The sequence below is a fragment of the Narcine bancroftii genome, chromosome 14, assembly GCF_036971445.1.
Source record: "Narcine bancroftii isolate sNarBan1 chromosome 14, sNarBan1.hap1, whole genome shotgun sequence".
Taxonomy (NCBI): domain Eukaryota; kingdom Metazoa; phylum Chordata; class Chondrichthyes; order Torpediniformes; family Narcinidae; genus Narcine; species Narcine bancroftii.
This window is the reverse complement of record NC_091482.1, coordinates 43627277-43644492: the sequence shown is the minus strand read 5'-3', so window position 1 is coordinate 43644492 and position 17216 is coordinate 43627277. Positions and strand designations below refer to the sequence as shown.

Genomic DNA, 17216 nt, shown 5'->3' with positions numbered 1-17216 from the left:
GCTTTGAAGCTCAGGATTTGAGTCAACAACTTGGAAACATCAGAGCATGTAAAATTAGTTTAATATTGGTTGCCTATTTAGAACAAATGTCCCTGACGTTTTTGTTGAACTTTGATTGCTAAAGCATGTACATGCTGACAAATTGGTAAACATGTCCTATATCGACACTTCCTGAAGCATGCAACAAAAAAAGTATCTTCAGATTTGCAGTTTTAATGTTTGATTTTCATGGTTTACTTTAAATGTATGTGCATGAACTTTGATGAAGTTGAACACCTACAAAAGTATAGTGTTTGACATTTTAAGAATGGAAAATGCTATTGAATATTTGTTTGCATTAATGGGGGGGGGTGTGCGAGTGAAAATGAACGAGGTACATATAATATTGGTATTAAGCAATATTAAATTTTGCTTGGATTTATTTGCATTTGTTTTTCCCTTTCGGATTTCATTATGTAATCCTGTATTTCTTATGAAGGATTTGTGAGTTGTTCTCAATTTCAGCTTGTCTGTTGAAAAGCTATCCTTCAGCTGTAGTGTGAATCAGTACACATTCAAAAATGATGCAAGCCATAAAGAGAATTTCTAGTGAAGAAAAGGATCCTTAATATTATCCTTTTAATTATTTGAACACATTAGATTTGTCATCGATTAAGAATGCTTGTTTTATAACATCCTCCATATTCATGTTCTGTATCCAAATAGCCACCCAAAAGACTATTTCTGAAGCTATAATATTTGTGGGCAATTGTAATTAGTGGTGAGTTATATATTTTGATCTATTTGATTTGTGTTATTAGTGAAGTAGAGAGCATATAAATCCAAATGTTACGTTGTTGAATTGTGACCCACAGGGCAGAGTTGCAATGTTACACCAGTCCGTAGTCCCTTTATTGGTGTATGCTTTTGATTATCACTCTAGGTTAGAAGGTGAAATGTAATAGTAACTGACACAACACTGCTACATTTTCATTTGTCTGCCATGTTGAGCTAAGGCAGTAGAGCATGTTTCTGTTAACTTGCGCATGTATTAACATCATTTGTATCATCTCTGTTGAAATGAATTTGGGGTTGAGACTAACCAACAAATTTAATACTTAATCCCATTTAGGAGACTTTCAAGATGGCAGCCAGTTACCTCTGAAGAGGGGTGAGACGAAGCTCATGTGAAATTATGGGGAGTATGAGAAGGCCATCCTTGCTCTTGATAACCCCCCATTAAACGCTTTCTTTTAAAAAAAAATGCTTTAAATGTATATTTTAAGTTTACACTTAGAATTTCAAAAAGATTAGTGCATCTGGTGATTGCTTATTACTTGGAAATAGATGTAGCAACCTGAACTGTGTGCCTGTGCGCTTAATTTCTCTCAAACTTACTGTCATGTTTATGTTCACTTGAATGAGGTGATTTATCTCCGGTGTTGCAGTATTTATTTCCTGCACTGGTTCTACTCCAGCAATTTGCATTCACTCTCACATGAACATGAAAATCTTTTTAAGTTAGTTCCATAATGCATACCAAGTTGTGGGCTCTGTTGACATGTGCACTTCATGCAGACCAGAAATTGGCAAAGGAGTGCTCATTTTTACATTTTAAGTCTCTTTAAGTTGGTAGAAGAGGCTTCTGACCCCTCGGGCAACCTCAAGTAAAATCAACATCTAAAAAAGCAGCCCTTTCCCTGTCCCACCTGATTTCATTTTTCATTAGTCTAATTTGTTTGGTAACAAATGGTAATTCTTATTGCCACTAGGTTTGAGTTGGATTGTTGAATTATAGAAGATACTTTACATTTTTTAAAGTACAAAATATACAGTATTTGGTACAAAATTAGAAAAAAATTAATCAAGCTCATGTGACCCAACTTCATTAATTTCCACTATTCCTGATTTTAATATAATTTGCATAATTTACTAGATGTGTTAATATTTTCCCCCTCTGTTACCTTGTCCTGCCCTCTTGTAGTTGCTGCCACCTCTCTGGGAAGTGGGGCCAAACCGGGCACTCCCTTCAATTGGTGCAAATGGAGTCCATCGAGTTTGCGTCTGGCTTTGTGCTTTATCTAAGAGTAATTTTTATTCAATAGTCCAAGAAACCTGCATTCTGATGCTCAAGTGCCATTTGAATCTGTGAATTATTTGTTTGCCTTGTGGGTTTAATAGTTCAGTGTTGGAGAGACAGTTATTCAATGAATCATTCAGGAATATTGTAAAAAATCACAATATTGCTAAATATAGAAACAAAAATAATTGAGACATGATGGTGCCATTTGTATAAAATGGCATATTATTTATGCAGTCTTGGAATTCAGGCTATGTCATGCAGTCATATTAATACTCCTAAGAGCCAAGTTAATTTGGGTGCCAACCTCCATATTCTCCCAGAAATGTGATGCCACTGCTTGTATAGTGTGCAGCAGGTATTGTACATTGTGGACGTCCACAGCAGCTCTTTTCGTCCACCTGCTAATTAATGTGAGCTGCCTATTCCTTCATGCGTGTTTAAATGACCTAAATAGATGCATTAATATAGAACATAAAAATAACACAGAACACTAACATGAATCAGCTGCCGGGATGAGAGATTTGCCAGATGGGGTATCATCTCGTATTAAAGTGGGCAAAGAAAGTCTAGTGGGTGACCACTTGGATCTTGGTAGCAGAAATATAAGCATGGGTTGACTGGGAAAACAAATGAATGAATTTGTAGTTTTTAAAAAAAATACTAATTTAAAGATCAGGGAAAAAAATAGAACCAAATATTTGGGTAAATATAATTTGGTTCAAGTAAAAATTTATCATTTGAACTAGAATAGTAAAGTTTGTGCCAGATGGATTTTATCTGACATGTAAAGGAATAAATGATTGACTCCTCAAAGGACCTGTTGCACTTTGCAATGTAGTTTTGTACCTGACATTAAAATTGGATCGTGCCAGTCTCAAATCTGATTTTGTATGTGTAAGCAAAATAATATCCTTGTTGGCAACCTGAAACCAAACAACATTCAGTAAATCGGACCACATCTGTGGAGAGAGAAATAAAGTTAACATTCCATCTTGTCAATAGTGTAGAGTAATTTTGTGTTTGTAATTTAACATCTACCTGCACATTATGATCATTTTGCACAATTTGTATGATCAACGTACACTGTTAATCATTTTAAGGCTGAGGGAAGTGAAGGTTTAAAGTATAAAATTATAGAACTAATAGGATATATGTAACATTTGTATGAAGAAAATGTTTGCAAAGTTCAGTGATGACAGTGCTTTGGATTACATTTCACAAATCATTATTTCATCATTTGCATATGATCCTCGTGTAACTATCAGTAATAGATTGGTAAGGGAAGATTTAATCGTCTGGTTTTCATAGTCCAATGCTATGTTTTTGCTCATTGCAGGAACAACCCAAATACAGGAACAGCAGAAGCTGGTGAAAAAATTCCATGAAGATGAACTGAATGATGTGAAGGATGATCTCTTTCAGTGCCAAAAGGATCAAGAGTCGTATGAAGACAGTGAGGTGGGTAGTAAGCAAGCGCAAGTCATTCTGGTTGGCAGGCACAAGGTTCCATTATGTATATCATTCCTAGCAGAGAGAACTAAAATCTTTAATGTTGTAAAGTGTCGACAAAATTCTAATACATTGATGCGATTCTACTGGACCCTTCAGCGCAATCAAAGCATTTATATCTGCATTCAGTATTTCAAGAAGCAAATAAATTAGTGTACTGGTGTGTAATTACTGACACCACTTTTCAGCAAAAACATGAAGTGTTGAATATCTTTTTTATGGCTTTTACTTTCAAAATTTGTCTGAATTTGTTGAGATGTATTGATGAGGAGGTCCTCCAGAAAAACCTGGGGGGTGGGGGTTGGAGAAATTGCAGTTTTTGGAAAGGTTCAAAAATAACAGGGTTGTTTTTATGTTACGAACCATGCGTAATGAGCAGCAATGAACCAGACAGAGTTTAGTTTTAAAACACTAATTTCTAACTCTTAAACTATCGTTAACACTAAATCTATCGCCAGCTACGTACAGGTGTCTAGTGTGTGTGTTATACCCAAACAATTACAGTCCAGGCCAAAATCTAGAAAGTTACTTCAAAGTTCAATCAGTGTTGAAATTTGATGCCCAGTATTAATGTGGAACTGATGGGGAAGACGAGTTGTGGGTGCTACAGACTCACGAATTCCCTTTGGAAAAAATGTCCAACCACATGAGCTGTGGTCCTTTTGTAGATTAGACTCGACCTGGGCAGCATCCACGAAGCTTCCAAGACCCCAGCACTGGTTTCTCCAAGTAACTTCACTGCCAGTCACACTTAAAATGAAGCAGTCTCTCCAGGTGACCTGCTAGTCACAATCAAATGAAGCACTTTGCTTCCCAAAAAGACCCTCCTGGCACAGGTCAATCCACCGAAAAGGCCCAGTCATTCACAGAGCCGGCTTTGCTCTGAATTCCACAGAAATGGCTGGCCACAAGAGCTGCTTCAAACAGCTGTTTCTCTTCAGCAGTCAGGATGGTTCTCCTAGCAAAATCACAATGTCTTTGTAAATGTATTGAATTTGGAACAGACTGTGACAAACCTTCCCTTGGTTCTTGCAATGTATCAAATTATCACTGGGCTGTGACTTGTGCTTGTGTGAAATGTTAAATGTTAACTGTGACCAGTTCCTCCAGTCTATACAATCCATTAAAATGGAAGCGTAATTTTTTTTAATATTAGCCATTCAGCACAGTAGAGGGTTTATGGCAGGGGAAGGTGTTTGCGACGGGGAGTGGGGCTTTGCAATGGGGGCAGGTGTTTGCGATGGGGAATGGAAATGGGGCTTACAGTGGGGGGAGGTGTTTGCGGAGCGGTTTACAACGGGACGGAGGTGTTTGTGATGTGGGTTTACAGTGGAGGGAGATGTTTGTGGCAGGGTGGGAGTTTACAGCAGGGGAAGTGTTTGCTGCAGGAGGCGAAGGGGCGGGGGTTAACAGCGGAGGGTTTGGGGGTGGGGGATTTTGGAGCGGGGACACAAGGTTGGGGTGCGGGGGTGGGTGCTTGTGGCAGGGGAGATGTTTGTGATGGAGGGTGGATGTTTGCGGCAGTGGCAGGTGTTTGCAGTGGGGATGGTGGAGAGGGGGTTAGACTTGAGCTTGGCATCCAGAAGCGGCCGATGATGTCGGAGTAGGCAGCATAACCCTCAACTATTTGCTAATTCTGAATGGGCACACATTCTTTTTATGCAAGGTGGCACTGGAGCATACTGACTCTGCCAGCCTCTGTATAAGCTCACAAAAAATCTTTTTGCTGTATCTCTGTACATGTGACAATAATTAGCAAGTAAAAAGAAATTAGTAAATCTTACAGTGCGGACTAGGAGAAAGGGTCAGAAATCTTGCATGGTGATATATTAAAAGGTAAGAGTTCTGGGCACAGGATGTTTGTTTGCCATCCACTCTATCAATCCCCACTGGGAGTGAACAAAGAAAAGCCAGAGGAACTTCACAGGTCAGCAGCATCCGTGGAGGAAATGGTCATTGCGCGAAAGTGGAGAGACCGGTAGAGGAAGACAGACCATTTGGGCTGAGGTAAAGTTTGGGCAAAGTAGAACAGGAGAGATAGAAACAATAGAACCAGATCCAGGTGAGGATCACCTAAACTTGCAAAGCCCAATGTTAATGCCATTTGAGGTGAGGGGAAGGAAATTTAAGGGAGATGTGCAGGACAAGTATTTTACACAGAGGGATGGGTGCCTGCAACCTGCTGCCAGGAGTAGTGTGGGAAGCAGATATAATTGTGGCATTTGACTGACTTCTGAATGAAAGTGATCATTGGTGAAAGTGACGAGAAAGTAAGCTATAAAAGTCGGAGGCTTACCGGGGCTTGGGCCTACTTGGTTCGGCTGTGAGTCGGAGGAGGAGCTCGGAGAGAGTCGGGCTGTGAGTTGGAGGAGGAGGAGCTTAGTGAAAGTAACGAGAAGGTAAACTATAAAAGTCGAGGGCTTATCGGGGCTTGAGCCTACTTGGTTCGGCTGGGAGTCGGAGGAGGAGGAGGAGGAGGAGCTTGGTGAAAGTGACGGGGTTAATTGGTCAAGGGGCCGATAAAAAGAGTGTAAGGGGAGGGAACAGCCAGTGAGGAGTAGGGCAGTGAAGGAGTGGAGACTTGGGTCTTGGCTCGAGGGACTTTGGTAAGAAGGAACTCCCTGTGTGGTAAGGTGTCCTTTTTGGTTAGCCTTTAGTATTATTTGTTTAGTTTTTCTTTTAAGTAACCTTATATATATTAAGAAAGGAGGTAATGGAGTCAGCTGGGGTAGTCAAGTGCTCCAGTTATGGGATGTGGAAGTCAGAGACACCACAGCTGTTCCTGACGACTACACCTGCAAAAGGTGCATCCAATTGCAACTCATGAGTGACCGTGTTGGGGAGCTTGAGTTGCAATTGGATGAACTGAGGATCATAAGGGAAGCAGAGGCAGTGATAGAGAGGAGTTACAGGGAGACAGTCACCCCTAGAAGGCAGGAGTCAGGGAATTGGGTGACTGTGAGGAAAGGGGGGAGAGTGCCAGTGCAGAGTACCCCTGTGGAAGTGCCCCTCAGCAACATGTATTCGGCATTGGATACTGCTGGGGGGAGCAGCCTATCAGGGGTGAGTCGAGGGGGTCAGGTCTCTGGCACAGGGGGGGGATAAGAACAGGGTAATTGTGGTTGGGGACTCACTTGTCAGAGGGACAGATAGGAGGTTTGTTGGATGAGATCGGAGATCCAGGTTGGTCTGTTGCCTCCCCGGTGCTAGGGTCAAGGATGTCTCTGATCGAGTTCACAGAATTTTTCAAGGGGAAGGTGAGCAGCCAGAAGTCGTGGTGCATGTGGGGACCAATGACTTAGTTAGAAGTGGGGATGAGATCCTGAAACAGGAATACATAGAATTAGGCAGGAAGTTAAAAAAACAGGACCTCTAAGGTAGTAATCTCTGGATTGCTGCCAGTGCCACACGCTAGAGAGGGTAGTAATAGGAGGTTGTGGAGGATGAATGCGTGGCTAAAGAGCTGATGCAGGCGGCAGGGGATAAGATTTTTGGATCATTGGGATCTCTTCTGGGGAAAGTCGGACCTGTACAAAAGGGACGTACTCCACTTGAACTGGAGGGGGACCAATATCCTGACAAGCAGATTTGCTAGAGCTGTGGGGAAGGGTTTGAACTAGTTTGGCAGGGGGATGGGGAGCAGAGTTTGCGAGCAGTGTCTAGGGTGCATGGCCACCTAGTTAAGAATGATAGGGGTAACAAAAGAAGGATGGAGGTTAAGGTAAAAGATAGAATAGGGAATATGTGAGGGTCATTCTCTGAAATGCGTGTACTTTAATGCAAGAAGCATAATGAACAAGGTAGATGAGCTTAGAGCATGGATTGGCACTTGGAATCATTATGTTGTGGCAATTAATGAAACCTGGTTACAGGAGGGTCAGGACTGGCAACTTAAATATTCCGGAATACAAATGTTTTAGATGTGATAGGTCAGGGGGTAAAAAAGGGGGAGGAGTTGCTCTGCTTGTTAAGGAGGACATTACTGCCGTGAGGTGGCAGGATGGTTTGGAGGGATCATCCAGTGAGGCTGTTTGGGTGGAATTGAGGGGTGGAGGAGGAATGAGGGTACTAATAGGAGTGTATTATAGACCACCAAATGGGCCAAAAAAATTGGAAGAACAAATTTGTAAGGAGATACCATATATGTGTAATAAACATAAGGTAGTGATCATGGGAGATTTTAACTTCCCTCACATTGATTAGCATACCCATACAGTAAGAGGGCTAGATGGGCTAGAGTTTGTCAAATGTGTGCAAGATAGTTTTCTTAATCAATACGTAGAGGAACCGACTCGGGATGGTGTAATACTGGATCTCCTGTTAGGGAATGAGATAGGTCAGGTGTCTGAGGTTAATGTTGGAGAACAAATTGGGTTGAGTGATCACAACTCTTATTAGTTTTAGGGTAGTTTTAAGGAAGAGCAAAGAAGGGCCTAAGGTTGAGGTTCTGGATTGGAGAAAAGCAAATTTCGAAGGAATGAGAATGGCTTTGGGGAGTATTGAGTGGGACATGATTTTTTTCAGGAAAGGATGTAAATGAAAAATGGAGAATATTCAAAGTACAGAGTAGATAATGTCTCAGTGAGGATCAAAGGAAAGCCTGGAAGTCATGGGGAGCCTTGGTTTTCGAGGAATATTAGAAATTTGGTTAGGAGAAAGTGGGAGGTGTACAAGAGGTATAAACAGCAGGGTGATGAGAAATTGAAAGAGGACTACAAGGAGTGTAGAAAAAATCTTAAGAAAAAGATTAGAAAGGCCAAAATGAGGCACGAAGAGGCTTTGGCAGGCAGAGAAAGAATAAATCCAAAGGGTTTCTATAGGTACATTAAAAATAAAAGATAAAATTGGACCCCTTGTAGATAGGGAGGGAAGGCTATGTGAAAAGTCGGAGGAGATGGGGGAAATTTTAAATGATTTCTTTTCCTCGGTATTCACTAGGGAAAAAAAATACTGTACCAGTTGAAGTAAAGAAAAATAGTGGGGAGGTCATGAATCATATAAGGATAACTGAGGAGGTCGTGATGGCAGTGTTAAAAAAGATAAAGGTGGACAAATCTCCGGGTCCAGACAATGTATTCCCAAGGACACTCAGGGAGACTAGTGTACAGATAGTGGGGCCATTAACAGAGATATTTAGGATGTCACTGGTCACGGGGGTAGTGCTAGAGGATTGGAGGGTGGCTCATGTTGTTCTGCTGTTTAAGAAAGGGTCCAAATGTAAGCTTGGAAATTATAGTCCTGTGAGTCTGACATCTGTGGTGGGTAAGATGATGGAAAGTGTTCTGAGGGATGGCATTTACAAACATTTGGAAGAACAGGGATTGATAGGAAGTAGTCAGCATGGTTTTGTCAGGGGTAGATCATGCTTAACAAACCTTAGAGTTTTTCGAGGGGGTTACAAAAAAGATTGATGAAGGGAAGGCTGTGGATGTTGTCTATTTAGATTTTAGTAAAGCTTTTGACAAAGTTCCCCACAGGAGGTTAGGTAAAAAGGTGGAGGCATTAGGTATAAATAAGGAGGTAGTGAAATGGATTCAGCAATGGTTGGATGGGAGGTGTCAGAGAGTACTGGTAGAAAATTGTTTGTCAAATTGGAGGCCGGTGACTAGTGGAGTTCCTCAGGGATTGGTCCTGTTTGTTATATATATATATTAATGATCTGGAAGAAGGGGTGGTAAATTGGATAAGTAAGTTTGCAGATGATACAAAGATTGGTGGTATTGTGGACAGTGAGGAAGATTACCGTAGCTTAAAAAGAGATATAGGAAAGCTAGAGGAGTGGGCTGAGAAATGGCTGATGGAATTTAATACGGATAAGTGTGAAGTTTTGCATTTTGGAAAGGCAAATCTAAATGGGTCATATTCATTGAATGGTGGACAATTGAGGAGTGCAGAGCAACAAAGTGATTTAGGAGTTATGATAAATAGAACCCTCAAAGTTGATACTCAGGTAGATGAAGAAGGCATTTGGAATGTTGGTCTTCATAAATTGGAGTATTGAATTCAAGAGTTGGGATGTTATGATGAAATTGTACAAAGCATTGGTGAGACCAAGTTTGGAATACTGTGTGCAGTTATGGTCACCGAATTATAGGAAGGATATAAACAAAATAGAGAGAGTTCACGAGAATGTTGACAGGATGTCAGGGTTTGAGTTACAGAGAAAGGTTGAGCAGCCTGGGGCTTTTTTCTCTGGAGCGTAGAAGATTGAGGGGGGATTTGATGGAGGTGTTCAAGATTTTAAAAGGGACAGAGAGAGTCAACGTGGATAGGCTTTTTCAATTAAGAGTGGGGGATATTCAAACCAGAGGCCATGGTTTGAGATTGCAGGGGGAAAATTGTAAGGGGAACATGAGGGGAAATTTCTTCACGCAAAGGGTGGTTGGGATGTGGAATAAGCTTCCGGCAGAGGTTGCTGAAGCAAGGACGTTATTTATATTTAAGGAAAGACTGGATAGTTACTTGGAGGGGAGAGGATTGGAGAGGTATGGACCAGGTGCTAGTCAGTGGGACTAGGAGGGTGGGAATTTGTTCCGGCATGCCCTAGTAGGGCCAAACTGGCCTGTTCTGTGCTGTATATGGTTATATGGCGAGCTCTCCACTGGCCACCGTGACAGAGGTGCACCAAAGAAAAGGTACAAGGACTGCCTAAAGAAATCTCTTGGTGCCTGCCACATTGACCACCGCCAGTGGGCTGATAACGCCTCAAACCGTGCATCTTGGCGCCTCACAGTTTGGCGGGCAGCAGCCTCCTTTGAAGAAGACCGCAGAGCCCACCTCACTGACAAAAGGCAAAGGAGGAAAAACCCAACACCCAACCCCAACCAACCAATTTTCCCTTGCAACCGCTGCAATCGTGTCTGCCTGTCCCGCATCGGACTGGTCAGCCACAAACGAGCCTGCAGCTGATGTGGACTTTTTACCCCCTCCATAAATCTTCGTCCGCGAAGCCAAGCCAAAGAAGATGGTTATATGAATGTGTTGGGTGCAAGCAGCAGAGGTTTGGTTTGATTTGGGCATCATGTTCAGCAAAGGTATGGGTAGGAAGGCCTGTTCCTGTACTGTATCATTCTGTGTTATTTGTTGTTACACTATCCAAGAGGAATGTAATAATTGTTTGGGTTTGGCCTCACCCTGGCAGTGGATGAAGCTGATGGCAGTTGTGCATGTGTGGAGAGGGGATGAAGAAAAAGTAGTTAAAGATCCCAGTTTCTCCAGTTGTTGTTTCCCGACTGGAAGTGAATTAGGCTAGGCATGTTGTCCACGTAGTACATCCTTCTATGAGAGTGGATGTCGAGGGTGAAGGGTAAAAGTTTAGGGGGAACCTCACACAGAGTGGTGGGAGTGTGGAACGAGCTTCCAGCTGAAGTGATGAATGTGAGCTCAATTTTAACATTTAAGAAGAATTTGGACAGGTAGTCAAGTTTTTGTCATCTGATTGTACAAGTACAACCCAACGAAACAGCATTCTCTGGTCATCAGTGCAAAACATACAGCCACACAACCAGACATAACACACGTACAGACAATACATTTACAGGACAAGTATTATATCTATAAAAATAAATATTGTTTTGTACATATGAGAGCCTCGGATGGTTAGTATATGTGGTTGCTTTGGTCATTCAGTATCCTCACTGCCCGTGGGAATAAGCTGTTCCTCAGCCTGGTGATGCTGGCTCTGATCCTCCTGTATCTCCTCCCCGATGGGAGCAGCTGAAAGATGCTGTGTGAAGGAGGGAAGGGGTCCTCAATAATTTTGTGGACCCTCTTCAGACAACGATCCTAGTAGATCAGTGGTTCTCAATCTTTTTCTTTCCACTCACATACCACTTTAAGTAATCCCTATGCCATCTCTAAGGGATTGCTTAAGTGGTATGTAAGTGGGAAGGTTGAGAATCACTGCTCTAGACCTAATTGTTACTAAAATATTTTGCTTGAGAAAAATTGTCATTGGCCCCTTTCCTTTGGAGTTATGAAACCGTGCACATTACGAGTCAATAAGGTGTGATTAAAACAGGTTTTCAAACCTTTTCTTTCCACCCACATCTTACCTTAAGCAATCCCTTACTAATCACAGAGCACCGATGGCATAGGGAATACTTAAAGTGGGATGTGAGTGGAAAGGAAAAGGTCGAGAACCACTACAGTAGATCAATGGGGAGGAAGACTCCAGTGATCCTCTCTGCCACTATGAATTGAATGGGAGAGGTATGGAGGGCTATGGACTGGGTGCGGGTTAATGGGACTAGGCAGAAAAATAGTTTGGCACAGATGAGGAGGGCTGAAGAGCCTGTTTCTGTGCTGTAATGTTCGATGATATCAACAGGTATGGATGATACCAGAACAGCGAGTGCACGGGAGAGATTAAAATTGAGGAACTGGGTAATGTTGGAGCAAAAGGACAAATAATTTTTAAATAAGAATAAATACAATTGATTGTCAGCTTTGATAGTTATAGCTATCCTATTGTAAATTAGGCTTTAACGGGGGCCTTTTCAGAAGGCCGAAAGGAACATTCCGGCATGTTGCTTGCACTGACAGAACAAATTGATCGAATGAGAAACGAGAACCAGCATCTCAAGCAAAAACAAGCCGAGCTCCAGGTACTCACTGCTCTTGGATACTTGCTACGAGTAAAAACACCATGCTGGAGAGACCCACAGGTCAAACAGGCTGAAGCGGGTGCCTCCCTCCATTTCATCATACCCTGAAAGCCTCAAGCCTGAAACATCAGTTCTGTATCTTGGCTCTATAAAGGACACTTTGACCTGCTGAGTTTCTCCAGCGTTTCTGTTTTTACTTCACCCACAGTGCCTGCAGACTTTTCGTGTTTTACTACTTGCATTGCAAAGTACAAATTATTTGTGTTCAAATATGTAAAATGTTATGCAATGCTGAATGCTGAATCTGCCAATGTTCTCATGTTGACCTAAATTTTTGAGAAAACCAATTGTTCACATATAGGAACTATGAATAGTTTCTGTTCGCGTTAAATTAGCATTTTTACCTGCCAGCAAATGTAATTCATAAATAGTGTGTTCATAAGTGAATTGGTTTTCAAAGTCCTTTGATAGTAATTCCTCTGAGTTTGGCAGAATTCTGTTGTACTTGCCCTTTTGAAATGATTGATTTTCCTGTTTATTTTCTATATGTTGGAGGAAATTAACCATGGACAAAAAAAATCATCCATTCCTTTGTTCAAAATGTGTGTTTTTGAATTCATGTTTGTACTGTGCTTTCTTTTATGTAGGTCATTTCAGTGGAACGCATGTCTTTTTAATTTGATTGATGTGTGTTTTGTGTTTCAGGCACAAAAACAATGTAAACCTCTTTACATCCTAGTTTGTTTTTTTTTAATTGGTACATTTCCAGAAAGATTCAAGCCCAGGGAACCACATATAATTTCAGCTGTGAAGTCAGGGTGGGAAAAAAAGGGTTGGGAATATGGGGGGGGGGGGGGGGGGGGCGGGGGAGAAAACACAACTGTGTATCTACTGGAGTAGAAGAAAAATTATGGGAGGTGGACCTTGTGTCCAGAGGATGTTCCAGTGAAGGGAAAACATTAGAAGGAAGTGATTTAGTAAGAACAGATTTGGGATTTTATTTCTGGACTGAGAGATCAATCTAAAAATAAAATGAAAAAGGCCCCTTCAGCCCTTCTAGTCTGTACCGAACCACTTTTTTGTCTAGTCTGTACCGAACCACTTTTTTGTCTAGTCTGTACCGAACCACTTTTTTGTCTAGTCTGTACCGAACCACTTTTTTGTCTAGTCTGTACCGAACCACTTTTTTGTCTAGTCTGTACCGAACCACTTTTTTGTCTAGTCTGTACCGAACCACTTTTTTGTCTAGTCTGTACCGAACCACTTTTTTGTCTAGTCTGTACCGAACCACTTTTTTGTCTAGTCTGTACCGAACCACTTTTTTGTCTAGTCTGTACCGAACCACTTTTTTGTCTAGTCTGTACCGAACCACTTTTTTGTCTAGTCTGTACCGAACCACTTTTTTGTCTAGTCTGTACCGAACCACTTTTTTGTCTAGTCTCACTGACCTGCACCCAGTGGATATCTCTCCATACCTCACGCATCCATGTATCTGTCCAAATTCTTCTGAAAATTAAGCCCATATTCACCACTTCAGCTGGCAGCTCATTCCACACTACTTCTCCCCCTTCCCCAACTCTCAATGTGAAGAAGATTCCCTAAACCTTTCCCCTTTCACTCTTAACCCATGTCCTCTGGTTTTTATTTCACCTACCCTCAGTGGAAAAAAACCTATCTTCATTTACTCTGTCTATCCCCCACTATCAAGTCTCCCCTCATTCTTCGACGCTTCAGGGAGCTTTCCCTGTTACGAAGTTCGGGCAGCATCCTAGTAATTCTCCTTTGCACTCTTTCTATCTTATTGTTCTTTCCTTGACCAAAACTTCACATAATACTCCAAATTTGGCCTCACCAATGTCTTGTCAACTTTGCCACAACATCCCAACTCCAATACTCAACACTTTGATTTATGAAGGCCAATATGCCAAAAGCTCTCTTTGGAACCCCATCTACTTGTGATGGCATTTTCAGGTAAGAGGTGAGGAAAAGTAGGAGTTGAAGAAAGGGCCACCCTACATGGACTTTAATAAAGCCTTTGAGCTCTCACATGGGAGGTTAGTCAGGAAGGTTCAGATGCTAGTTATTCATGATGAAGTAGATTTGACAATGGCTGAACAAGAGAAGCCAGAGAGTAGTGGATGATGATTGCTTCTCAGACTGGAGGCCTGTGACTGGATGGTATTTAATGCAGACAAGTGTGAGGTGTTGCATTTTGGATGACAACCAAGAAAGGACTTACACGGTGAATGTTAGGGCACTGAGGAGTGCAGTAGAATAGAGCGATCTGGGAATACGGTAAATAGTTCATCAAAAGCAGAAAATAAAACTTGCATTGCTCACTAGAAAATATCCAGAACAGGGTATTGATATTTGCTGTGAAGAAAAGTGTTTTGCATCTTCCAAAACACAAGGGTCAGAATTCTCCAATAAAATTCTAAAATAGAGCCCATAGTATCCATTTCGAGAAATGACGAAGACCTTCAGCATCTGTCAATAAAAGACAAATGCTCCAGGGCATTTGAAGCAGCTGCAATTAGCCAATAAATGCCCAAAAAAGCTTCAGAAGGATCAAAATATTGATCAAAAAGGGTATCCAGAAGTCTGGGTCATTCCAAAAAGATCCTTACAAAGCTTTTCATTATTTTCTTTGCTACTTTCCTCTTCTAAATCCTGCTGAATGCCAGATACTCGGGCCAGTAATCATAGTCATTTTCAAATCACTCTTGTCCAATACCACTTTTATATTGGTTTTTATCTCTTGTGTCAGTAACTAGAGAACTAGTCAATTTTAGGAATATTTTAAGGATAGATTTTACAAATATTTGCCAGTTTATTTCTGCAACTTGACATAAAGCTGAATAGCTACATTTACCTATGTAACTTGTCCCAAGTATACGTTTCCTCATCATTAGGTACATTCATCGAGTGCTTTCAGCAAATTTAAAGTAAAATTGTGTGATGATACTCAACTCTAATGCCAAATGTATTGTTATAATTAAATTACTCTGTAGAGTTTCACCGTTAAACAATTGGTATGTATCACAAGAATATACAAGTCATTGGCGTTGATGGAGAGAGTAAAATGCAATGTCTTGAAAATGTGGTTCAATTAAAATGGTTAGAAACTCAAACGTTAAGGGATGTTCACAGAAGTCCTGCAGAAACTCAGCAGGTCATGCAGTATCAGGAAGTAATGGGTAATCCACGTTTCAGGCTTGAGCCCTTTGACAAGGTAGGAGCAAAAAGCAGGCAGGTGCCTCAATCAAAAGGTGGGAAGAGGAGAGGGAGGAAGGGGCAGGGGAGGAGGACAGGCCAACGGGGGTAAAAGCTCTTGGGTGGATATGGGTGAGAGGGTAGAAGAGAAGAACCGAAGACCTTGGGAGGGGGCTACTCTATGAAGAGAAAAGAGAAAGGGGTGGGGAGCTGGATGAAAGGATCCAGAGCTGTAGAGAAAGAGAGGTACTTGGGGGGGTTTGGGTTAACTGAAACTGGAGGCAGAATGTTGGGTGGTGGTCCTCCAATTTGTTGGTGGCCTTGGTATCTGCACCAATAAGCAAGAGGGTAGCTAAAGAAGGAATCCAGTGTGGAGTCAAGGGTCATGAGAGGAATCGTACATGTATAATACCGATCACACCAGATTCAACATTTACAGCGCCAGGGTTCGAGTCCCACGGTGTCTGTAAGGAGTTTGTTCCAACAGCAGCAGATTCAAAATATGCTGGACCATGGGAGTTGCAGGACCACAAAGCACTGGATAATAGAGGTTCAACCTACATTCCCAGGGAGAAGGATGTGGAAAACATAGAACATTCCACAGAGACCTCCTGACCATCCCAGAGAAGACTATGCTTCTCTAAATGCTCATAAACCCTGTTCTCACAAATCCTCTCCAATAGTTTTCCCACCACTGATGTAGGACTTGCTGGTCTATAATTCCCAGGATTTTTTTAAACAAGGTGACTACATTTGATATTCTCCATCCTCCGTTGCCTTCCCTGTGGCCCATGAAGGACACAAAGATAATTTCCAATGCCCCAGCTATCTCTTACCTCGCTTCCTGAAGTAACCTCGGGTAAATCTTGTCTGGTCTCAGGGACTTAACAAGAAGATCTAGCACATCATTTTTTTTAAACATCAACATGCATGTTCTATACTGACCTTACATTGACTAAGGTCCCTTTCTCTGGTGAAAATTGAGGTAAAGTATTCATTTAGGATCTCCCTATTTCCTGTCTCCAGACACATGTAGCCTCTTTTATCCTCAAGCTACCATATCTTCACTTGTCATTCTTCTGTTCTTCATGTATCCATAGAACATCTTGGGGTTTTCTTAATCCTACTTGCCAAAGCCCTCTCATATCCCCTTTTAGCTCTCCCAAGTCCTTCAGTTAATTCTTGGCTACCACACAATTTTCATGAGACCTTCCTGACTTTTGCTTCCTAAACTTTGTTTATATTCGTTCTTCCTCTTAACTAACTGTCTAACCTCTTTTATCAAACCATCTTTTCCATGTCTCAGTGAGACAAGTGTATCCAGAACTCCAGGCAAGTGCTCCCTAAACATCCTCCATGTTACTACTGTGCTTTCTCCTGTGAATATCTATTCCCAGTTTACTTTCCCCAGTTCCAGCTTCAACCCATCATAATTAGTCCTTCCCCAATTAAACCCTTAACCAGTTTATCTACTGTCCTTGTCCATAGCTATGCTAAAGATCAGGGAGTTGTGGTCACTTTCTCTGAAATGCTTCCCCACTGAGAGGTCTGTCAGGTTCATTATCCAATATGGCCTCTGGCCAGCTTGTCCACATACTGTGTCGGGAATCCTTCTTGGACACACCTGACAAATTCTGCCCCTTCTATCCCTCTTGCAGTCAGGAGGTGCCAGTAAACATTGTACAAGTTGAAGTTTCCCATCACAACAACCCCGTTATTTTTGTACCATTCCAAAGTCTGGCTCTTCACCTGCTTCTCAGTGTTCTGAGGGCTATTTGGTGGTCTACAGAATTCTCCCAATGGAGTGATCATTCCTTTCCTATTTC

At 41.7% G+C, this 17216-nt stretch overlaps 1 protein-coding gene across 6 annotated transcripts in view; it reads left to right on the top strand.

Moving 5' to 3' along the window:
• Positions 1-17216, top strand: part of ccpg1 (cell cycle progression 1) — an 85027-nt gene that overhangs the window by 52146 nt on the left and 15665 nt on the right. For 3 of the 6 annotated variants that reach the window (XM_069910631.1, XM_069910630.1, XM_069910632.1), the window contains 3 exons: positions 1112-1150; positions 3399-3520; positions 12052-12177. In XM_069910631.1, the coding sequence (XP_069766732.1) occupies positions 1112-1150; positions 3399-3520; positions 12052-12177 (287 nt within the window). The remainder of the gene's footprint in view (positions 1-1111; positions 1151-3398; positions 3521-12051; positions 12178-17216) is intronic. The other 3 variants (XM_069910634.1, XM_069910633.1, XM_069910635.1) reach the window with 3 other exon arrangements.